Source organism: Mobula hypostoma, chromosome 5, assembly GCF_963921235.1.
Source record: "Mobula hypostoma chromosome 5, sMobHyp1.1, whole genome shotgun sequence".
NCBI classification, from domain to species: Eukaryota; Metazoa; Chordata; class Chondrichthyes; order Myliobatiformes; family Myliobatidae; genus Mobula; species Mobula hypostoma.
The window spans coordinates 193,420,364-193,446,393 of record NC_086101.1 but is presented as its reverse complement, the minus strand read 5'-3'; the positions used below and the strand labels follow the sequence as shown (position 1 = coordinate 193,446,393).

Here is a 26,030-nt window from a genome sequence, read left to right as displayed (position 1 = left end):
CAATGCACAACACTTGATAACCAAATATTTTGCTAACACTGCAAGATAAATCTCACCATCAACAATGCAATATCCACAAGTTGTTATGAAGAACTGTTTCCTGCTGGCAAGATTCCATGCTGTTCTGAACTTGGTGGAATGATTCCAGCGCCTTGTACCTCAATAGCTACATGTGAATTTACAATCTGCAAAACCACCATAGGATATAGGAGCAGGATTAGGCCATTTGGCCCATTTACTGATTTATTATCCCTCTCAACCTCGTTCTCCTGACTTCTCCCCGTAACCTTTCACACCCTGACTAATCAAGAACCATCAACCTCTACCTTAAATACACCCAATGATCTAGCCTCCACAGCTGCCTGTGGCAACAAATTCCACAGATTCACCACCCTCTGGCGAAAGAAATTCCTCTCATCTGCTCTCAAGGAATGTCCCTCTATTATGAGGCTGTGCCCTTGTCCTAGACTCCACCACTATAGGAAACATCCTCTCAACATCCACTCTGTATAGGTCTTTCAATATTCATATGGTTTCAATGAGATCCCCTCTCAATAGTGTAAAATCCAGTGAGTACAGACTCAAAGCTATCAAATGCTCATCACATGTTAACACTTTCATTTCAGGAATCATTCTCATGAACCTCTTCTGGACCCTCTCCAATGCCAGCACTTCTTTATTACTGGGTTCCGGCAAACTAGCAACAGAGGAGCTGAAGGCAGTGTGGACAGGGCCAACAAACTTAACCTGTTCTTTAACAGATTTGACATTGTGGCCCATGCCGATCCCCCACGAGTCATCTGTTGTCAGCCACCAACCAACACATATTCCACTCTCCCCTCCTACCCCTCCTCACAGTCCCCCACCCTGCTCTACGAAACCACCACGGTGGGCTTCACAGCTGAACAGGTGAGAAGACAGCTGAAATGTCTCAACCCAAGCAAGGCTGCAGGACCGGATGGTGTCAGTAGCAGGGTGCTCAAAGCCTGTGCCCCTCAGCTATGTGGAGCACTTTGCCATGTCTTCAACCTGAGCCTGAGGCTCCGGAGGGTTCCTGTGCTGTGGAAGACATCCTGCCTCGTCCCTGTGCCGAAGACGCCGCGCCCCAGCGGCCTCAATGACTACAGACCGGTGGCATTGACCTCCCACATCATGAAGACCCTGTAGAGACTTGTTCTGGAGCTGCTCCGGCCTATGGTCAGGCCACACTTAGATCCCCTCCAGTTCGCCTACAGCCCCGACTAGGATGCCATCGTCTACCTGCTGAACCGTGTCTACACCCACCTGGACATGCCAGCGAGCACTGTGAGGGTCATGTTTTTTGACTTCTCCAGTGCGTTCAACACCATCCGCCCTGCTCTGCTGGGGGAGAAGCTGACAGCGATGCAGGTGGATGCTTCCCTGGTATCATGGATACTTGATTACCTGACTGGCAGACCACAGTACGTGTGCTTGCAACACTGTGTGTCCGACAGAGTGATCAGCAGCACTGGGGCTCCACAGGGGACTGTCTTGTCTCCCTTTCTCTTCACCATTTACACCTCGGACTTCAACTACTGCACAGAGTCTTGTCATCTTCAGAAGTTTTCTGATGACGCTGCCATAGCTGGATGCATCAGGAAGGGAGATGAGGCTGAGTACAGGGCTACGGTAGGAAACTTTGTCACATGGTGTGAGCAGAATTACCTGCAGCTTAATGTCAAAAAGACTAAGGAGCTGGTGGTAGACCTGAGGAGAGCTAAGGTACCAGTGACCCCTGTTTCCATCCAGGGGGTCAGTGTGGACATGGTGGAGGATTACAAATACCTGGGGATACGAATTGGCAATAAACTGGACTGGTCAAAGAACACTGAGGCTGTCTACAAGAAGGGTCAGAGCCGTCTCTATTTCCTGAGGAGACTGAGGTCCTTTAACATCTGCCGGACAATGCTGAGGATGTTCTATGAGACTATGGTGGCCAGTGCTATCATGTTTGCTGTTGTCTGCTGAGGCAGCAGGCTGAGGGTAACAGACACCAACAGAATCAACAAACTCATCCGTAAGGCCAGTGATGTTGTGGGGATGGAACTGGACTCTCTGATGGTGGTGTCTGAAAAGAGGATGCTGTCTAAGTTGCGTGCCATCTTGGACAAAGTCTCTCATCCACCACATAATGTACTGGGTGGGCACAGGAGTACATTCAGCCAGAGACTCATTCCACCAAGATGCACAGAGCGTCATAGGAAGTCATTCCTGCCTGTGGCCATCAAACTTTACAACTCCTCCCTTGGAGGGTTAGACACCCTGAGCCAATAGGCTGGTCCTGGACTTATTTCCTGGTGTAATTTACATATTACTATTTAATTATTTATGGATTATTACCATTTAATTATTTATGGTGCAACTGTAACAAAAACCAAAAATGGTGATTCAAGCATAAATAAACAATCCGTCCGGATGAAGGGTCTCATCCCAAAATTCCGACTATTTCCCTTCATAAATGCGGCCTGAACCACTATGTTCCTCCATCACCTTGTGTGTTGCTTAGTCATACTCATAGTCATACTTTATTGATCCCAGGGGAAATTGATTTTTGTTACAGTTGCGCCATAAATAATTAAATAGTAATAAAACCATAAATAGTTAAATAGTAATATGTAAATTACACCAGGAAATAAGTCCAGGACCAGCCTATTGGCTCAGGGTGTCTGACCCTCCAAGGGAGGAGTTGTAAAGTTTGATGGCCACAGGCAGGAATGACTTCCTATGACGCTCTGTGCTGCATCTCGGTGGAATGAGTCTCTGGCTGAATGTACTCCTGTGCCCACCCAGTACATTATGTGGTGGATGAGAGACATTGTCCAAGATGGCACGCAACTTAGACAGCATCCTCTTTTCAGACACCACCGTGAGAGAGTCCAGTTCCATCCCCACAACATCACTGGCCTTACGAATGAGTTTGTTGATTCTGTTGGTGTCTGCCACCCTCAGCCTGCTGCCCCAGCACGCAACAGCAAACATGATAGCACTGGCCACCACAGACTCGTAGAACATCCTCAGCATTGTCCGGCAGATGTTAAAGGACCTCAGTCTCCTCAGGAAATAGAGACGGCTCTGACCCTTCTTGTAGACAGCCTCAGTGTTCTTTGACCAGTCCAGTTTATTGTCAATATGTATCCCCAGGTATTTGTAATCCTCCACCATGTCCACACTGACCCCACTGGATGGAAACAGGGGTCACCGGTACCTTAGCTCTCCTCAGGTCTACCACCAGCTCCTTAGCCTTTTTCACATTAAGCTGCAGATAATTCTGCTCACATCATGTGACAAAGTTTCCTACCGTAGCCCTGTACTCAGCCTCAGCTTGACATTGAATAGCTCATGAGATCCAGTCAGGGAAAAGAATCTGGGACCCATTTGCCCTGAAAATGTCAACAAACAACTTTCTGAGCCAGCTGAAACAGTAAGCCATTAACTACAGGAAAGCCTCAGCAGAATATAAAATAATCTCTTAGGTTGTTGCCCAGAGTCAGAACAAATCAAATATCCCATGGAATGCGGTGAACATTTAAAAAATAGTACAAAGGAACAAACCATTTGGTCCACAATGTTTTGCTGAATCAAATCAAATTTCAAGGTAGATTAATAAATCTATATCTACACTATATACAACCTTGAGATGCCTCTCCCTACAAAACAAAGAAATCCGATAGAACCCATTAAAAAAAGACCATCAAACACCCAATAAAAAAGAGCAAATGGTGAAAGCAATAAAAAGTAAATAACATGAGTGAGTTCACAGTCAAGAAGCCAGTCACAGCCAATTCATGAGCACATCAGTTACCATCCTCAGCCTCAGTTCAGCGCAAGGATGAGTAAATCTCACCAAGCAGAGAGCTGAACACTGGCCCATCCCTCACCTCTGGCTCCCGACACTCAGACCTTCTCAATCTGGCCCGGCACATCAATCAGCTGAACCTGCTCATTCCTCGCTCTCCGGCCCAGGCCCGGGCCCTGCCACCTCAACTCTGCCTTGCCTCAGATCTGCTGCTTTGACTTTGCTCCAAGTCCACTCCAGCAATAGCCAAACATTGGCTCATTCCTCGATCGCGGACCTGGACCCCACCGCCTCGATTACGTTCACGCCACAACTGTCCTGAACTTTTGAGACTTCAATTCACACAGTAAAAAATGCCAGGTTGTACAGGAGGTTCAAAAGCTCAACCACGAAACGGAAGTTATAGGTTATTGATTGTAGGGACTGTTTTCCAAAAAAAGTGTGATTAATTGAGTAGTTAGTAGTTTTACTTGCTGCCAGAAGGCATTGTTGTGTTTCACCAGTGCCATCTTAAACTGGGAGGTTAAAATTAGTAATCCAATGGCCAACTAAACTAATTCCTTATGCCTACACGATGTCCATATCTTTTCATTTTCGTGGTCATACTCTCAGTTCTAAAATGACAATCTGCATCACCTGGTGCAGAGAAAGCATCAATCCAGGGACAATTATAAACATGAACTTTTACCACACAATGATAATGCCCAACGAAGTAATATGTAAATATCATACTGAAAATATGCCACTCCCAAACCTACAGTCAGTGGCCACTTTTTTTAGGTATCTCCTGTACCTCAAAGTGCCACTGAGTGTAGGTTCAGTCTTTTGCTGCGGTAGCCCATCCACTTCAAGGATCGACGTGCTGTGTGCTCAGAGATGCTCTTCTGCACATCACTGTTGTAATGTGTGGTTAATTGAGTTACTGTCACTCTGCTGATAGCTTGAAGTAGAGTGGCCATTCTCCTCTGACCTCCCTCATTAACAAGGCATTTTCGCCCACAGAACCGCCGCTCACTGGCGTTTTTTGTTTCCCGTAAACTCTAGAGACTGTTCCACATGAAAATCCCAGGAAATCAGCAGTTTCTGAGATATTCAAACCACCCCATCTGGCACCAACAATCATTCCACGGTCAAAGACACTTAGTTTACATTTCTTCCCCATTCTAATGTTTGGTCTGGCAATGACTTAACCTCTAGACCAGGTCTGCATGCTTTTATGTATTGAGTTGCTGTCAAAAACACAAGTGGGAGCAGAAGTAGGTCACCAGGTCTGTCAAGCTTGGCCTCCCCCCCCCAATTCAATGTGTTTGATCTATGCAGGCCTCAACTCCTGTGCCCTCACAACCCTCGACTCAAGTCTTTCAAATGTTTACTCTTGATTCCTAAATCTTTCAAATATTTACTTACCTCCACCTTAAATATATCCAATGATCACCGAAAATGATTGCCTATCTCCAGCACCCTCAGTGGCAGAGAATTCTAGAAACTCACAAAGAAATTTCAATTCACCTCAGTTTTTAGTGACCAGTCCCTCATTTTAGAGTCAGAATTGTCCTGCACAGAAATGGAGCTTTGGCCCTGTTACATTCATCTGACCTTTTCGCCCATCTAAACTAATCCCATTTGCTTAGTGTCAGTTAAATGTAGTTGGTTGTATCGGATTACATCTCTTCTCACAATAAGCTCCGGATATCAATCACACAATGTGGAAAAACTTTCCCTTCAAATCTTCTTAAAATTATTCCCTTCCATCTTAAATCTGTGCCCTTTTGCTTTTGATATCCCCATTGGGAAAAAGATTCTGACTATTTCTGACTCTCAATTTTATACACTTCCATTATCTCAGCCTTCACTCCAGGGAAAACAAACTCAGTCGATCCAATTACCTCCCTTTAAAGCAATTAAGCTCTGACCTTTGAAGGCAAGCATGACATTTAGGTAGATAATGCGTTGACAAAGGACATTTACTTCCAGGGAACTACGGACTTGATTCACAACGTCCCTCTCATCAACATACCCAGCATGTTAACATTTACAGCATATACCTTACAACTGACTGAGAGTCACAGAGCAATGCTGCACTGATACAAGTTATTTGGCCTAAAGAGTCCATGCTAACCGTAGAAAGCATTCTTCTAGGGTGCATCACAACCTGGTATGGGTTGTCCTGTCCAAGACTGGAAGAAGCTGCAGAAGATTGTGAACATAGCCCAGCACATCACACAAACCAATCTTCCGTCCTTGGACTCACTTTACACCGCGCGCTATCGGAGCAGTGCTGCCAGGATAATCAAGGACACGACCCACCCAGCCAACACACTTTTCATCCCTCTTCCCTCCGGGAGAAGGCTCAGGAGCTTGAAGACTCGTACGGCCAGATTTGGGAACAGCTTCTTTCCAACTGTGATAAGACTGCTGAATGGATCCTGACCCAGATCTGGGCCGTACCCTCCAAATATCCAGACCTGCCTCTCAGTTTTTTTGCACTACCTTACTTTCCATTTTCTACTTATGATTTATAATTTAAAATTTTAATATTTACTATCGATTTGTACTTCAGGGAGCGCGAAGCGCAGAATCAAATATCGCTGTGATGATTGTATGTTCTAGTATCAACTGTTTGGTGACAATAAAGTATAAAGTATCCCATCCTGGGTGAGTTAAGTATCTATAGAACATAGAATAGTACAGCACAGTACAGGCCCTTCGGCCCACAATGTTGTGCCGACCCTCAAACCCTGGCTCCCATATAAGCCCCCACCTTAGATTCCTCCATATACCTGTCTAGTAGTCTCTTAAACTTCACTAGTGTATCTGCCTCCACCACTGACTCAGGCAGTGCATTCCACGCACCAACCACTCTCTGAGTAAAAAACCTTCCTCTAATATCCCCCTTGAACTTCCCACCCCTTACCTTAAAGCCATGTCCTATAGAAATCTTTCACAGATTTAATAATCATATATCCTACATTCACATCCAAGTGATTAATAGTTATCATAAACTAAAAGGGTGCCAGCACCAATCCCTGTGGAATACCAACAGCATGCTTCTAGTCAGAAAAGTATCCTGCCATCTCGACCCTCCACCTTCCAATTTTTGATCCAATTATGCACCATGCCTTGAATCCCATATAGCTCAATCTTCAGGATCGGGCTACCTTGTGAGGTCTTGACATTACTGAAGTCTACTTAGAGTAAGAATTCCCAACCTTTTTTATGGTATAGATTCCTACTATTAACTGAGGGGTCCATGGACTATGTTGGGAATCCCTGATTTAGAAAATGTTTACAACCCTGTTCTTCCAGGACAAATCAGAAGAGTTCCCTTGGTCATCACATTCCACCCACCCAGTCTTTACATTCCACAGATCATTCACTGTAATTTTCTCCACCTTCAGAACGATTCCACCACCAATCCCATCTTCCCCACTTCATGGGGACTATTCCCCTTTCCAACCCTTTTTGTGGCACTTTCCCTTGCAACCAGAGGCACGAAACCCTCTCCCTCTCCATCATCTAGGGGCCCAAAGGCATTTTTGACAGACACATGAACAGACAGGAAATACTGAGATGCAGATTGTGTGCAAGCAGGTAGGATTAGTCTCAACTGACACCAAACTGGGCAATGGGTCTATTCCTGTCCTGCATTGCTCTGTGTTCTAAATTCTAATGCTCCACTTCAATTACACTAGTGAATACTGTGAAGACCAAGAATCTTGCATTACAATTCTACTCAATTTTCAAATTGAAAGCAAAAATTATGGAACGATGAAGTGACCACTTGGCCCAACATGTCCAAACAGGTTCTCTGGCAGAGTCATCAATTAGCTGCATTAGTCCAGCAAATATCAACACAAGTGATTCTGTAGATGCTAGAAATCTAGAGTAACACATACAAAATGCTGGAGGAGCCCAGTGGAAGGATCTCTGCCCAAAATATCAACTGTTTCTTCCTCTCCAGAGATGCTGCCTGACTTGCTGAGTTCTTCCAGCATTTTGTATGTTTCACGCTATGTCAATTATATTTTCCTTTTGAGCATTCATCTATTTTTGTTGGTATCCTATCTGTCATAGAGTCAAACAATCAAAGTAGTACAGCATGAAAACAGGATCTTTGTCCTGCCAAGTCCGTAACAACCATCAACTACATATTTACCTCAATCCTCACATTCCCCATCAATTCCTCCCAGATCCTAGCACTCACCCACACACTAGGAGAAATTTGCAATGGCCAATTAACCTCCCAACCTGCACGTTTTTGGAATGCAGAGGGGAACTGGAGAAAACCACGAGATCTCATATTTGGATTTTCTCCCCATTTTTAAAAAAATAGTCTGCACATTTATTTCTTCTACCAAAGTGTGTGGATATGCATTTTCCAACATTGTATTTCATTTGCCACTCTCTTGTCCATTCTCCTAATCTAAGTCTTTCTGCAGCCTTCTTGTTTCCTCAATACTACCTGCCCCTCCACTAATCTTTGTATCATCTACAAACTTGGCAACAAAGCCACCTATCCCATCTAGATTATTGATATACAGCATAAAAAGCAGTCCCAACACCAACAGAACACCAGTAATCACTGGCAGCCAACCAGTAAAGATCCTTTCATTCCCACTTGCTGCCTCCTACCAATCAGCCAATGCTCTCTCATGCTGGTACGTCTTCTGTAATACTGTGGGCTCTTAACTTGTTAAGCAGCCTCATGTGCAGCACTATATCAAAGGCTTTCTGAAAATCCAAGTACACGCAATCCACTGATTCTCCTTTATTTATCCTGCTCGTTATTTCTTTAAAGAATTCCAACATATCTTTCAGGCAAGATTTTCCCTTATGGAAACCATCCTGACTTTGGCTAATTTTATTATGTGCTTTCAAGTACCCCGAAACTACATGTCCCAAACAATTGAATCCAACATATTCCTAACAACTGAGGTCAGACTAACTGGCATACAACTTCCTTTCTTCTGCCTCTCCACCTTCTCAAAGAGTGGAGTGATTTTACAATTTTCCAGGCCTCAGAATCTAATGATTCTTGAAACATCATTACTTCTACAATCTCTTCGGCCACGACTGTAGGGTGTAGACAACCTGGCCCAGGTGATTTGTTTACATCAATACCTTTCAGTTTCCAAAGAACGTTCTCCCTAGTAATGGCAACTTCACTTACCTCTGCCCCGACACTATCGAGCTTCTGGCATAATACTCGTTTCTTCTTCCACAGTGAAGACTGACGAAAAATACCAACTCAGTTCATCTGCCATTCCCTTATTTCCCATTACTACCTCTCCAGCATCATTTTCCAGCTGTCTGATATCTACTCCCGCTTTTCTTTTACATTTTAGCTATCTGAAAAAACTTTCGCTATCCCCCTTAATACTATTGGCTAGCTTACCTTCATATTCCATTTTTTTCCCTTAGTCATAGTCTATAGAAGTGACGCAAAGTGGCATCAACTTCATGAACCCTGTGCAGATTACAGAGGAGGAGGTGTTTGCTACCCTGACGCAAATCAGGGTGGATAAATCCCCAGGGCCTGACAAGATGTTCCCTCCGACCCTATGGGAGGCAAATGCAGAAATTGCTGGAGCTCTAGCAGAGATATTTAAATCTTCCTTAATGACAGGAGAGGTATCAGAGGATTAGAGGACAGCCAACATTGTTCCGTCATTTAAAAAGGCTCTAAGCATAAACCAGGAAATTATTGGCCGGTGAGTCTGACATCAGTAGTGGGAAAGTTACTGAAAGATATTCTAAGGGAACAGATATATAAATATTTGGATAGACGTGAACTGATTAAGGATAGTCAACATGGTTTTGTGTGTGGTAGGTCATGGCTAGCCAATCTTATAGAGTTTTTTGAGAAAGTGGATGAGACAAGGCATTTGACAAGGTCCTACACGGAAGAGTGGTCAAGAAGTTTTAGTCACTCAGCATTCAGGATGAGGTAGTAGATTGGATTAGATATTGGCTCAGTGGAAGAAGTCAGAGAGTGGTAGCAGAGGGCTGTCTCTCTGATTGGGGGCCTGTAACTAGATGTGTTGTAGGGATCACTACTGGGTCATTTGTTGTTTGTCATCTATATCAATAATCTGGGTGATAATGTGGTTAACTGGATCAGCAAGACTGGAGGTGTATTGCACAGTGAGGAAGACTATCATGGCTTAAAGAGGGATCTGCATCAGCTGGAAAAATGGGCTGAAAGTGGTAGATGGAATTTAATGTAGACAAGTGCAAGGTTTTGAACTTTGGTAGGACCAACCGAGGTAGGTCTTACACAGTGAATGGTAGAACAAAGGGATCTGGGAATCATCATTATCATCATCAGGTGCCATGCCCAGTTTGAGCTTTGACTGCCATGACCCACACACTCCTGGTTTGGGTCAAGTGGATCAATTCATTGGTATTCATTTCCAGTTCTCTGGCTGCTGTCTCCATCATTTGTCTTTGCCTTCCTCTTGCTTATCTTCCCTTCAATCTTTCCCATAATTACTATGCATTCTAACTCCTCTTTCCTAATCACATGTCCAATGAAGTCACGTTGCCTTTTCATGATCTCATACATTTCTCTTTTTGTGCTTGCTCTGTTCATGACATCCTCATTAGATATTCGCTTCGTCCATGATATTCTTTGCATCCTCCTCAAAAACCACATCTCTGCTGCTTCAATTCGTTTCCTCATGTTACCAGCTATTGTCCAACATCCTGAGCCATATAACATAACCGGATAAACGTAACATTTCAGTGTTCTGAGGCGGGTTGTCATGCCTAGTTTAGTGTTGGTCAGTATATTCCATCCCTATTCTTCTTTTGATGTCCATGTCGCACCTGCCATCTGATGTCACCCACCTTCCTAAGTAGCAAAAGTTCTGTATTTGGTTTATATCTTCCTCGCTTATTCTCAGCCTGCAGATAGGATTCTCCTTCTTTTTGGATATCACCATACATTCTGCCTTTTTGCAATTGATAGATAGACCCATTTTTGCACTTTCTTCAACAACTATATCAATTAAGTTTTGTAGTTCTTCCTCCGTACTTGCAATTAACACAGTGTCATCCGCATATCTAAAATTATTGATGTTTTTACCGCCAACTTTGATTCCCAAAATGTCTCTTATTTTTTTGTAATATTGTTTCACTGTACACATTAAACAAATCAGGGGAGAAAACACACCTTTGTCTAATGCCTCTCTTGATTTTCGTAAACTGACTCACTTCTCCATCTATTCTTACAGCGGCAGTTTGTTCCCAGTACAGATTTCTGATTAGGCAGAGGTCTTTCAAATCTGGGAATACAGGTCCTTAATTTGTTGCAGGTGGCATCACAGGTAGATATGGTTGTAAAGAAAGCTTTTGCCACATTGGCCTTCATAAATCAATGCATTGGTACAGGAGATGGATGTTATGTTGAAATTGTACGAGATGTTGGTGAGGCTTAATTTGGAGTATTGCGCGCAGTTTTTGGTCACCTACCTGCAGGAAAGATGTAAGTAAGATTGAAAGAGTACAAAGAAAATTTACAAGGATGTTACCGGGTCTCGAAGACCCGAGTTTAAGGAAGGATTGAATAGGTTAGGACTGTATTCTTTAAAATGTTGAAAATTGAGAGGAGATTTTATATTGGAATACAAAATTATGAGGGAACTAGAGAGAGTAATGCAAGCAGGCTTTTTCAACTGAAGTCAAATGGGATGACAACCAGAGGTCATGGGTTAATTGTGAAAGATGAAAAGTTTAAGTGGAACATGAGAGGAATCTTGAGGGTTGCAAGAGTGTGGAATGAGCTGTCAGCACACGTAGTGGATGCAAACTCAATTCCAACATTTAAGAGGAGTTTGGATTGGTACATGGATAGTATGGGTATGGAGGGCGATATTCCCGGTACAGATCAATGGGAATAGGCATGGACTAGATGGGCTGAAGAGCCTATTTCTGTGCTGTACTTTCTCTATGACTTTTTGTATTTGCCTTCTGTTGGTTTTTAAAAGCTTCCCAATCCAATTTTTGGTCTATTATATGCCCTCTTTTTGGCTTTTTGAACATTGACTTCTCTAACATCTGTTAATGCCCCTCCTCCCCTTCTTACCCCGATCCTTTATTTATTTATTTCTCCCCCTTTTTCTCTCTCTTTTTTTCTCCCTCTGTCCCTCTCACAATAACTCCTTGCCTGCTCTCCATCTTCCTCTGGTGTTCCCCTCCCCCTCTTTCTCCCTTGGCTTCCTGTCCCATGATCCTGTCCCTTCTCCAGCCTCGTATCCCTTTTGCCTATCACCTGTCCAGCTCTTAGCTCCATCCCTCCCCCTCCTGTCTTCTCCTGTCATTTCAGATCTCCCCCTCCCCCTTTCAAATCTCTTCTTTCAGTTAGACCTGATGAAGGGTCTCGGCCCGAAACGTCGACTGTACCTCTTCCTATAGATGCTGCCTGGCCTGCTGCGTTCCACCAGCATTTTGTGTGTGTTGCTTGAATTTCCAGCATCTACAGATTTCCCCTTGTTTGGCTTTGACTTCCCTTGTCAGCCATAGTTGCATCATCCTGCTTTTAAGATACTACTACTTTGGAATATATCTACCCTTTGTCTTCTGAATTGCTCCCAGAAATTCTAGCCATGCTGCTCTGGCGTCATCCCCGCTAGTGTCCCCTTCCAATCACCTTTGGCCAGCTCCTCTCTCATGTCTCTGTAACTCCCTTTGCTCTACTGTAATACTGATACATCTGACTTTAGCTTCTCCCCCTCAAATTTCAGGGTGAATTCAATCATATTATGATCACTCTGTCCTGAGGGTTCCTTTACCTTAAGCTCTCCAATCAATTCCGGTTCACTGCACAATACCCAATCCAGAATTGCTGATCCTCTAATGGGCTCAATCACAAGCTGCTCTAAAAAGCCATCTCATAGGTGTTCTACAAATTCCCCCTCTTGGGATTCAGCACCAATCCGATTGTCCCAATCTACCTGTATATTGAAATCCCCCAAGACTATTGTAACATTGCCGTTTTGACAGGCCTTTTCTATCTCACATTGTAATTTGTAGCCCACATCCTGACTACTGTTTGGAGGATGTATGCAAGTGTCATCAGGGTCTTTTTACCCTTGCAGTTTCTAAGCTGTACCAATAAGAATTCTACACCTTCTGATCCTATGTCACCTCTTTCTAAGGATTTGATTTTGTTTACCAACAGAGCCACCCCAGCCCCTCTGCCTACCTCTCTGTTCTTTCAATACAATTTGTATCCTTGGATGTTTAGCTCCCAACTATGATTTTCTTTCAGCCATGTCTCAGTGACGCCCACAACCTCATACCTGCGAATGTCTAACTGCACTACAAGGTCATTACCTTATTCCATAATACTGCGTGCATCCAAACAGAACACCTCCAGTCCTGTATTCATCAACGTTTTTGATTTTATCCCACTTTTACACTGCAACTCATCCCACTGACTACAATGTTGCCCTATCATCAGCATGTCCTTCCTCGCAGCCTCACTACACACTACTTCCGTTTGTAAAACAACTACCACATTCTCCAATCCCGTCCCCCTTCTAAATTAGTTTAAACTTGAAGAATTGAAGAAATTTCCTGTGGAAGGGCACACTGCGACAGCACGAAGTTACAAAAATATATACACACCCTCAAGGTTACTTTGTCCAATAAAAATACAATAGTTATTTTCATTGATAAATTTCTGTATAGTATTACATCAAGACATAATTTAAAGGTGCGCAATATTACAGTGCAACAAAAAATAATCCTGATTCTTACTTTGTAAGAAAATTTGGTGGGGTGAGAAAGCCAGGCCAGAAATTTGAGAGTACTGACTGATCATGGCTTGGTTTTTAAAGCGGCAGCTAATGTGAAATTTGTGGCTCTTCAGGGCTCTGTCAAAGACGATCGCAGCAGGGAACATCCCACTTCGATAATCTATATGCAGATTACTGACATTCAGACACCAGGGAACATTCCCTGCAGGACTGAACTTCATTCCCAGCAACTTCAGGTATTCGGTCTTCCCATTTCCAAACATCACTCACCAATTTCACAAATTTATGTAGATATCTGTTTTTAAAAGATTAAAATACTACATTGCACGCAGACGAATTTTATTGACCTAATACAGCACAAAAACGTTCAGTAAGACTCTTATGATTACTTCACCATAACCTGCATGGAAGATCAGCTGACAACTCTTAACAACTGATAGCAAGTTTTATTCAATTGAATTGAACCAAAGCCAGACTAGAATTGTAAAAAAAATTGGTTTTCTTTAAGACTGTTTCCAAAAAAATGGAATGCTGAAGATCTGACGGCACTGAAGCAGAAAATGTGCGCCAAGTTAAAATTTAACTATTTAACAGCTGAATAATCTGATTATGGTATCAAACAGCTTACATTAATATTACCATAATCAAAACACTCTAACTCACCTTTTAATTGCATATTCAAGATTCAAGATTGTTTGTCATTCCAGTACTGTAAAGGAGAACAAAATAATTGTTACTCCATATCCAATGCAACACAAGAGTAAACACAATAAGGAACACAATAAATATAAATACATAAGATAGTTTACTGTATACAAGTTGATTTTATGTCCATAAATTGAAGCTGGGCACAGGAATATCTGTACATAAGGTGACTGATGGGATATGCAGTTCTTACTGTGTTCTAAGAAGCTCTCACAAGTGACACAAAAGACAACAGATACTAGAACTTGGAGCAAATAACAATCTGCTGGAGGAAGTTTGCCAGTCAAGCAGTGTCTATGGAGGAAAACAGACAGTACTCATTTTGAGGACACCGTTCACCTGGTCCACCCTGTTGTTTGCTCTCATAAATAACAATGCGATAATGAGCTACTAATCAGATACTTCAATGTTGAGCGGATGCATTTAGTCGAGTGGAGTGAAAATAATTTCACCATTCTTTTAAACAGGATAAGTTAAGAATCATTTTCAACCATCTCGGAATGCAAATAGTTCAGCATCTCATCTCAATGTCACTATCTCCTGCTCTGGAATATTATGTACACCTATCTAGAATCAAACGAACCTGAAATCTTCTGATTGAGAGGTAGGGGCGGGCTTCTCTTAATGTTTTCACAAACCAAACTATACTAGAAACTACAGTCCCATAGAAGCATGGGGGAGGGGGTGAAATCAAATCCAAAACGATCAAATGTTAAAAGGCTTAAATCAGGGGTTCCCAATCTGGGGTCTAAGGACCCCCAGTTAATGGTAGGCTGTCCACGGCATAAAAAAGAGTGGATGTGAAGAGGATGGTGGGGGGTGGTCAAGGAACACGGAGTACAGCCTCAAAATAGAGAGACATCCCTTTAGAACAGAGATGAGGAGGAATTTCTTTCGCCAGAGGGTGTGGAATTAATTGCTACAGGCAGCTGTGGAGGCCAGGTCACTGGGTCCATTTAAGGAAAAGGTTGATAAATTCTTAGTTAATCCTGGCATGAAAGATTATGCGGAGAAGGCAGGAAAATGGCATTGAGAGGAAAATGGATCAGCCATGAGAAGAAAGTGGTGGAACAGACTCAATGGGTTGATTAGACCAATTCTGCTATTACCAATTCTCATGGTATGGTAATAGCAATGTTCTTAACAGGAGCGCAGAAACCAAGGTAAAGAAAGAGACAAAATACTATAGAAACAAGTAGCACAGGAATCAATTCATTTACTGTATCTTCAAAGGTCATTTTAATAAACCCATGCCCCTGTTCTTTCACCATAACTCTGATAAGATTTCCTCTGCAAGTATAGTTCCAAAATTCTTGACATTAAATCATGCCAGGATAAAGCTGATAATGTGATGCATGATGGGTTTTTTTTTGAGAATGGATAGGGAGGAAATACCCCCAGCTTTGTTATTTAGGGGAGTTGGAAACATTTGCTTCAGAGAACAAAAAAGCCACTTTTGCAATACAAAATTCAAGATTTTTCTCCCTGAATGGACTTGCTGAATGTAACAGCACAAGTTTTAAGCACTGCAAATTGATTTACAAAAAAGATCAGATTTCAAAAGTGGGTAGCCAGCAAATGCTATGTTATGCTGCCTGGACTAGAAAACATTTCTGAGGAGAAAAGGTCGAGTTAGATAGGATTTTACTCTTTGAAATGAAGGAGGATGAGAGGTGACTTGATAGAGGTGTACATAATGATGAAACACAAGAGTGAGTGGCAGCCAGAGACTTTCTCCCAGGGACGAAATAGCTAATACGAGGTAGCACAATTTAAAAATGATTGGAGGAACATATGGGGGGCAGGAAGTCAGTATAGATTTTTTTCTTAGAGAGTGATGGGTGCATGGGATGCCCTGCCAGGGATAGTTGTAGAAGGACATTTAAGAATTAGGGACATGTAAGAAACTCTTACATAGATAACAGGAAAAAATGGAGGGTCATGTAGGAGGGAAGGGTCAGGTTGATCTTGGAGCAAGTTAAAATGTTGGCATAACATCGTGGACCAAAGGACCGGCATGGTGTTGTAATATTCTATGCTTTTATTCCTCTTTCACATTATAATTTCATATAATGTCCACAATTATCAGAGGCTGCTTCACCCGTTGAGCCAGCATTGCTATGAGATTTTTTATATATACACAAGCCTGGTTGTAGCTCTGCCCTTAACAACCCTTACCCACCCACAATGGGTTAGGAAGGGTGGAAAGGAGGAAGGGAATCTCCATTGATAAGTTTGCTCAAGACAAAAATAGATACTGATTTGCCACTGCAGTTATCTTATAGGTTAGCTTGTGTGAATTTTACATTGGTCACAACTGCATAAATCAGATATTGTTACTTTATTTCTTTGGGAGCTAAAAACACAAACAGAGTTTTCCTGGTAATAAGTGATGAATAATTAAAAATGAATCTGCAGTATCCAAGGGACAACTGCCAATTTGTCTCGAATAATACCTTAATGGATGATGACAAAGAGAGACCTGTCAACACACTCACTCACTATGCAAGATCTCATTTCTATTGTGTTTTGGAAAACATTTCCCAGAATGGAAACATGGCAAATGCCTAACTTAAAATTCAGCTGTTTGTCTGTACACCTGCCAATTCACCTCCTCCCACCCCCAAGGCCTCCATTTAGGACCCCAAAAAGTCCTTCCAGGTGAGGTAGCACTTCACCTGCCAATCTGCTGGGGCCGTCTACTGTATCTAGGGCTCCCTATGAGACCTCCTCTACAGAGATTGGGGGACCGCTTTGTCAAGTACCTCCACTCCATTCTCCAAAAGCGCTATTTCCCCATGGCCAACCATTTTAATTCCTATCCCCATTCCGATTCTGACATATCAGTCCACAGCTGCCTCTTCTGGCTACTCTCAGGATGGAGTAGCAACACTTCATATTCCGCCTTGGTCATCTCCACACTGATGGCACGAACATCGATTTCTCCACTGCCGGTAATTATTTTCACCTTCTACCTTCCCTCTTCTTCAATTCCCCACTCCTGCTCCTTACTACTTCTCACCTGCCTATCACCTCCCCTTGATGCCCCTCCTCCTTCCCTTTCTCCCATGATCTACTCTCCTCTCCCATCAGATTCCTTCTTCTCCAGCCCCTCATCTTTTCTACCTACCACCTCCCAGCTTCTTAATTCATCCCTGCTCCCCACCCACCTAACTTCACCAATCACCTTCCAGCTTGTCCACCTTTCCCTCCCCCACCTCTTTTCTTACTCTGACATCTTCCTCCCTCCTTTCCAGTCCAGAAGGGTCTCAGCCCAAAATGTCGATAGTTATTTCCCTCCATAGATGCTGCGTGATCTACTGAGTTCCTCCAGCATTTATTGTGTATTGCTCTTGACTTCAGTTTGTTATTTATTTAGCAGCATAAAAGAATCTGCTCTCACTATTAACCTGACACCGATGCCATAATGTGTGCCTATAATTTGCTTTGGAGGTTTGATTTCAGCTTGGTCCTGTGTTTTGGCTCTGCTCAAGACCAGCACCTGCACAGGTCAAGAATACATTTTTAGACCAGTGAAAACAGAGCATTCTTAAATAAGCTGTGCATGCACTTGCTTTAAAGACAATCACAAATATAGAACTTGGTATAACAAGTCTAACAGTAAGATACATGAAACAGAAATTCATTCCTTTCCTCATTACGATATGGTGCTTTAATTTCTTGCATATACAATTTCCCCTGCTCAGACCATTATTTTCTTATGTTAAATATAGATAGATAGATATACTTTATTACTATGTTTACTACATTAAAATCAGGGCAGAGGCCATGAACAGACAGTAAACCAGAATAAACACATTTAACACAAGAGAATCTGCAAATGCTAGAAATCCAAAGCAACACACACAAAATACTGGAGAAACTCAGCAGGTCAGGCTGCATCTATAGAGGGGAATAAACAGTCAACATCTTGGGCTGAGAGCCTTCAACGGGACATGTAAACATGATGAAAGTGTGCCATGCAATATTAATAATAAATGTTAATTGATCTATGTAAATAAAACATTAAAGTCAAAAGTAAGTATCTTTACAGAATTACTTGGGCTATTTATAACCTAAACAAACAGTATCTCAGTGCCCTGAAATATCATCAAAAGGCATAATTAACTCAAGTTTGAAAACTGATAGGCACAAGAGGAACTGCAGATGCTGAATACACACAACGTGCTGGAGGCCAGCCAGCATCTATGGATGGAAATAAACAGTCGACATTCTGCTTTCCGCAGGGATCGTTCCCTATGCGACTCCCTTGTCCATTCATCCCTCCCCACTGATCTCCCTTCAGGCAAGCAGAACAAGTGCTACACCTGCCCCTACACCTCCCTCACTATCTCTCAGGGTCCCAAACAGTCCTTCCAGGTGAAGTGTTAGGGTCAAATACTATATTCGGTGCTCCCGGTGTGGCCTCCTGTATATCAGTGAGACCCGACATAGACTGGGAGACTACTCTGCCGAGCATCTACACTTCGTACACCAGAACAAGCGGGATCTCCCAGTGGCCACCCAATTTTATTCCACTTCCCATTCTGATATGTCCATTCATGGCCTCCTTTACTGTTGTGACGAGGCTACTCTTAGGTTGGAGAAACAACACGTTTGGGTAGCATCCATCCTCATGGCATGCACATTGATTTCTCAAACTTCTAGTAATGCCTCTCCCCCACCCCCTTCACCATATCCCATTCGCTTTTCCCTCTCTCATGTTATCTCTTTGTCTGCACACTGCCTCCCACTGATGTTCCTCTTCCCCACCTGCCCTTTTTTCTTCCATGGCCTTCTGTCCTCTTTCACCAATCAACTTCCCTGCTCTTTGCTTCATCCCCTCCCCTCCAAGTTTTGCCTATCACCTGGCGTTTCTCTCTTCCCTCCCCCCCCTCCACTTTTAAATCTACTCCTCAGCAACTCCTGCCGAAGGGTTTCGGCCCAAAATATCGACTGTGCTTTTTTCCATAGATGCTGCCTGGCCTGCTGAATTCTTCCAGCATTTTGTGTGTGTTGCCAGCATGAAAATAGAAGACTGAGACCTTTGTTAAACATTAACATGGAGCACAGTTGTAAGTGCTACTTTACAACGCAAAGGAGGAAAAACAAATTGTTTCATTTTATTACAAGTATTGGGCAGCATGGTAGTGTAGTGATTAGATGACACAGCACCAGTGACCCAGGTACAATTCCCACTGATGTCTGTAAGGAGTTCACACATTCTCTTTATGATTGCATGGTTTTTTTCCCAGGTGCTCCAGATTTCTCCCACATTCCAAAGACGCATGTGTTGTAGGTTAATTGGTCACACAGGTGTAACTGGGCAGCACAGGCTTGTTGGGCCTGTTACTGTGTTGTATTGCTAAATAGATAAAAATACTGTAGAGTAACAAGCACTAAAAATGTCAAAATGACTAATTAACAAAATGGCAGGAGGGGAAAACATAACTCTGCAATTAGTTTAAGGATGGCTCCTTTACTTCATTAGGGTGAAATCACATCTCACAGTTATCTCTTGAGCACACTTTATCACAGACCAAATGAGACAATGTCTGAATTTGACATTGTATCATCAGAGCAATTACTGTTCAATGTCGTGAGCTGCCATCTGTCTTCGTATGCACATTGTTAAGAAGGGTCTGCGCTGTAGCGTAGCAATTAGTGCAATCACTTTACAGTGCCAGCGACTGGGGTTCAATTCCTGCTGCTGTCTGTAAGGAATTTATACATTCTCCCTGTGACCGTATGGGTTTCTCCTGGGTGCGCCTGTTCCTCCCACATTCGAAAGATACAGATTAGGGTTAGTCAGCAGTGGGTATGCGATGTTGGTGCCAGAAGCATGATAAAACTAGTGAACTGCTCCCAACATATCCTCAAACAGTGTTGGTGTTTGACACAAATGATGCATTTCACAGTATGCTTTGATACTTCAATGGACATGTAGCAAATAAAGATATATTTTAAAAAGATATAATGACTTCTCAAGCTAAGGATTACTAACTATTAATATATGGTGTACGATAAAGGAGGTGGCACTGCTCAGATTTTTAACTTCCTCTCACTCAGCTGAAATATAGTAGGAAGGAAAGGGGTCAACAAAATACACCAGATGTCATTTTATAAACAAAAGAGATTTTGAAAATGCTTGAAATCCAAAGTAATGAACACAAAATGCTGGATGAACTCAGCAAATCTGGCAGCTTCTAAGGAGAGGAATGAACAGTTAACATTTTGGGCCAAGACCCTTCATCAGGACTTCACTATCATAATCTCTAACATCTAACTGAGTAGTGAATAACTAGCAGATTTCTCCATTTGAATCATTCATCTGCATGTAACTACAAAAGCAATGGGACACCTCAGTGATATGCAAGATGTTAAATATATCCTTCCTACTACCTAAACTTCTCATTCATACTGTAGTGGATGTGTAGCTGGTTCACACTGTGGCCCTGTTCCAGAAGTTGGTCTGTAATTGCAAGCCAAAGTTACCAAGTACCTCAAAAATGACATCATGTGTTCTGCATGCCTATCCGATTAATCCTAGACTGCAACAGATGATGATCTTCAGGATGGAAATCCCCACATCCTGATAATTTTCCAACAAACATCTGAAACACTTAGTAAAATATTGCTTTTTTTTGTAAGCTTTGAAGTATTATCATTTCAGATAATCACTTTCTTTCTTACTGCAATTTTTTTTAGATGGTGAAGTACACTACAGAGTCAAAGGCTGTTCAGCTCATACTCTGAACAACACAGTTGAATGAAGCTGTGCAAAGAAGCTGCTGACTTGAAGAAGGAACTTATTAATGGTCTCAGACAAATAATGCGCTTGACCTAATTAGTTTTAGGATTCTTCAAAGAACATGAATTGATTTTGCACCTACAACTATAGATTGTCCTTCATCTTGCAAAAATACCTCCAATCAGTGCACAGTGATGGCCAAGTTTCCAGTTGATCTTTAACTCTCCATCCCATTTTGTCCTCTCTCTTTGGGCTTTTAGAACAAGCCAATATAGCACGTTATAAGAAAAACAAACTGCTAGGTGAACTTAGCATGTCAGGAAAGTGGCCACCAAGTGGACAGGGTGGCATGTGTGGAAACGTACTTGTAATAACAAAATGGCATTTCTGTCTGTAACAAAACGGAACCTGTATTGTACCAAAGTGCTTTGTTAATAGTGTTTGTGTAACGCTCAGCTATACTGGCTCGTTTTATCTAGGGGAAACCCCGTCCGCTGCCCAACCCTGTCTCCCGGTTACGTCGGTTGCTGTGCAAATGCCACCTGATTCGGCTTCAAACACCAATCATCAGCCAGCACACAATGTACGTCTTACTAATTACACTTTATAAATCTTACTAGAACTATGAGATTACTAGAGGTACAATACAAAAGGGAATGAAAAAAGGCGCCAGACTTATCAAAGTTCCATTTCTTTGTGCACACAGTTGGAGGTCGGGACCTTCTTTCTTCCCCCTGCGATCCACTCTGACCCCTTCGACGCGCAGCTCGGGTCCACCCGAAGTGTTCGACCAGAGCACTCCCCGTACGTCCATCATCCTCCCGATCTCTCCTCCAACTCCCCACCAAAACCCCCGTTTCCCAGCCATACCACCCCAAGAAAGAATAACATTGGTTCATTCGCTGTTATCGATAATATAACCCAAGCAAACTGCTAGTGAGAGAACTTTCTCAGCATTTAACATAACAAAGAAGCCATTTTAATTAACATACGCAGTAACATAAAAGAAGAAACCCCTTACGTTTGTATAACATGCCAATGGAACCTGATTCCTTGACAAACTGCAAAAAGCCAAGCAGATTCAGTTACTGGAAAAATGCCAAGTACACTGATTAAACAGATGAATAGAATACACCCTATCCTTGAACTGACTCAGAGTAGCTGGAAGTGTGTATAAAGTAACTATGCTGCCTTTTTGTCAAACCCACCACCAGTTCTTGTGCAGTGCTAGTCTTCCCTTGCTGCAAGTAAAATAAAAGTGCTTATGATTCATCCACTGAGTTAATTGTTGTTTGATACAAGATGTAGTGAAAAAGTGCTCAACACATGGAAGTCACGCTGCAGCTATATTCAATTTTGCATATGCTGCACTTAAGCGCAATTATGATCACCCTATTACAGGGAAAGTGGAGGTCTTCTAGTATTAAATACTTCCAGGATTGGGAGTATGACCTTTCAGGATAGACTTGGACAAACTTGGATTGTTTTCAATGAAGCATCAGAAGCTGAGAGGATATCTCGTGGAAGTTTATGAGAGACATTACTAGGGTAGGCAATCAGAATTGTTATCCCAGAACAGAAATGTTAAAAGCGAGAGAACATATTTAGGGTGACGGGAGGAAAGCTCAAATGAGATGTGCAGAGAATATTTTATTTTACACTGAGTGTGGTAGGTGCCTGGAGGGATGTGGTTGATATAGTCAGAAGAGATTTAGTTTAACCTGGCATCGTGTTCGGTGCAGACGTTATGTGGTAGAAGCTCTGTTCCTCTGCTGTACTGTTCTGTGTTCTACCTGTGGAGGGAAATGAATAGTCAAAGTGTCAAGTTGAGACGAGAACATGAAACATCAAAGCAGAATTAGGCTATCGGCCCTTTGAGTAGCAGGGAGAAAGCTAGGAAACAGTGTAAGCTAGAAGAAGCGTTTCATCCTCTAAGCACATTTAAACCTTGGGTCTCCACATGAAATTCATCTGTTTCAGATAACCAGCCCTTACTGGCCAGACTGATGTGAAGTTATCCAAGTGGACAGCTTTCCTCCCTCCCTGAATGCGAACTGATCTGTTGAGTTTTTCCAGCATTTTTCACTTTATATTTCGAGATGCCGCCATGTTTTGCCGCTCATTGTTCCCAGACTATTGTCTTTCTGTACTGCCATTACCCTTGCTCCACTAACACCTTCTCCAAATAGATCAGCTTTAGTTGATAAGCAATCATCAGAATCCGAATCCGAATCCTTTATTATCGCCAAATATGTGGACACATACAGGGAATTTGATGCCGGTTTCCCTGAGCTCTCGCTCAATCGTACTCAATGGTACTCTCGCTCAATCGCCACTCCTCAATGGTATCCACAGCTTTTGAGTCACCTGAACAATCTGGTCTCCCCAATTACATGTATTCCCTTCTTTCTTTCCTCCAAACCCTGCCTGCAAATTGAAACATTTGTTTTCTCACTTTTCTGGTTCTGACAAGCAGTTGTTAATTCCGCATTGCTTTCCCTCCCTAAATATCTCCATATTTAGCAATATTTATCTTGTTTATAGATTTTCACTGCAGCTAATGAAATGCATGAAGGAGAAAACAGCAAGCATAAAGTCAATAGTGAATTACAGGAGGTGGCTAATGAGTGGGATATCTTTCAGCCATTGGGTGTGAAAATTATATTTCACCATCTTAATACCAACAGACCTTTGCAGATTATAAAATGCATATTTTACAATAACAAATGAACTGTTGAAACACTTGAATTTCTTTTCTAAACCTCTTTCACTTCTTTTCCTTCAAGTGAATCCTAAATCTTACTTGTCACCTGTCTTAATAACTCCTTATTTAGATCAGCGGTCCCCAACCACCGGGCCGCGGTCCGGTACCAGGCCGCAAAGCATGTGCTACTGGGCCGCGAGGAAATGATATGATTTGGCGATATGAATCAGCTGCACCTTTCCTCATTCCCTGTCATGCACTGTTGAACTTGAACGCACGCAAGGTCATTACACACGCATCATCCATGTCAGCGCGGGAAGGAGATCAACTCCTCGAGCTTGCAAATGACGGCGGGCTGAAAAGTATGTTTGACATAACATCTCTGCCAGCATTCTGGATCAAAGTCAAGGCTAAATATCTTGAGATAGCCACGAAAGCACTGAAAACGTTGCTTCCATTTCCAACATATCGCTGCAATGAATGCAACAAAAACTAAATTGCGGAATAGACTGGACATAAGGAATTCCGTTCGAGTTTCGCTGTCTCCCACCACCCCTCGATGGCACCATCTTGTTGCAGGGAAACAAGCCCGCGGCTCCCAGTGATTCAGCGATATTGGTGCGTTGCAATGATCTTATATGTTCATAAGGGGAAAATATGTGCTGTGTGTTTAATATCCAAATATTACTTAACATGTTATGATGCTATTGACTTATAAGTGACTTATATAACCATATAACAATTACAGCACGGAAACAGGCCATCTCTGCCCTTCTAGTCCGTGCTGAACACTACTCTCACCTAGTCCCACCGACCTGCACTCAGCCCATAACCCTCCATTCCTTTCCTGTCCATATACCTATCCAATTTTTCTTTAAATGATAATATTGAACCTGCCTCTACCACTTCTACTGGAAGCTCTTTCAACACTTACTTCAAGCTCCCCTGTCCTCCCGATAATTGACTTATCAATACATTCATGCGAGGAAATTCATTTATTGAGTGTATTAGCCACTTATCACCTATATTCCGGTCGTGATTAACCACGCCCCCCCCGAACAGAATCGCCAAAAACTATTTGTAGAAACAAATCGGCAGATACACACATGCGCACTGGTGCCCGCTCAAGGCTTCATGGCCATTGTAGTCTTTCTCGGGGTAAACAAACGTATTTGACTGCTACTCTTGTGTGTAGTACTTTAGAAATTACCCATAGCCCTCTATTTTTCTGAGCTCCATGTACCTATCCAGGAATCTCTTAAAAGACCCTATTGTATCTGCCTTCACCACTGTCGCCAGCAGCCCATTCCACACATTCACTACTCTCTGTGTAAAAAAACTTACCCCTGACATCTTCTCTGTACCTACTTTCAAGCACCTTAAAACTGTGCCCTCTCGTGCTAGCCATTTCAGCCCTGAGGGAAAAGCCTCTGACTATACACACGATCAATGCCTCTTATCATCTTATACACCTCTATCAGATCACCTCTCATCCTCCGCCATTCCAAGGAGAAAAAGCCAAATTCACTTAACCTATTCTCATAAGGCAATCCAGGCGACATCCTTGTAAATCTCGTCTGCACCCTCTATAGTTTCTACATCCTTCCTGTAGTGAGGTGACCAGAACTGCACACAGAACTCCAAGTGGGGTCTGACCAGGGTACTATATAGCTATAGCATTACCTTTCAGCTCTTAAACTCAATCCCACAGTCGATGAAGGCCAATGCACTGTATGCCTTCTTAACCACAGGTTGGAGAAGCAACATCTTCCATTAGCCTCCAACCTGATAGCATGATCACTGAATTCTCGAACTTCCAGTACTGACCACCCCCCCCTTCATTTCCCTCTTTCACCATATTTCCTTACCTGCCCATCACCTACCTCTGGTGCTTCTCTCCCTTTTCTTTCTTCCATGGTCTTCTGTCCTCTTTTATCAGATTTCCCCTTCTCCAGCCCTTTATCTCTTTCACCAATCAATTTCCCACCTCTTTATTTCTTGCCCCCAGCCCCCCGCAGTTTCACCTATCACCCACTACCTCCACTTCTTTCTCCCCTCTCCCCCACCTTCTTACTCTGACTTCTCATCTCTTTTTTCCAGTCCTGATGAATAGTCTCAGCCCAAAATGTCAACTGTTTACTGCTTTCCATAGATGCCTGGCCTGCTACGTTGCTCCAGATATTTGTGTGTATTTCTTTATTATTTTATTTATCACTTTGTTTATGAAAACAAAGTGAAGTGTGTCGTTTATGTCAATGACCAACCCAGTCTGAGGATGTGCTAGAGGCAGCC

The 26,030-nt window shown here is 42.7% G+C and overlaps 1 protein-coding gene across 11 annotated transcripts in view; it reads right to left on the bottom strand.

The window, feature by feature from the left end:
- The window catches only part of lifra (LIF receptor subunit alpha a), a 195,736-nt gene that overhangs the window by 81,361 nt on the left and 88,345 nt on the right, over positions 1–26,030 (bottom strand). For 6 of the 11 annotated variants that reach the window (XM_063049604.1, XM_063049608.1, XM_063049607.1 and 3 more), the window contains one exon: positions 14,242–14,287. In XM_063049604.1, coding sequence (XP_062905674.1) covers positions 14,242–14,254 — 13 coding nt within the window. In that variant the 5' untranslated portion in view covers positions 14,255–14,287. Of the gene's footprint in view, positions 1–1,425; positions 1,627–3,899; positions 4,027–14,241; positions 14,288–22,755; positions 22,828–26,030 lie in introns of those variants that run through there. The other 5 variants (XM_063049606.1, XM_063049609.1, XM_063049611.1 and 2 more) reach the window with 3 other exon arrangements.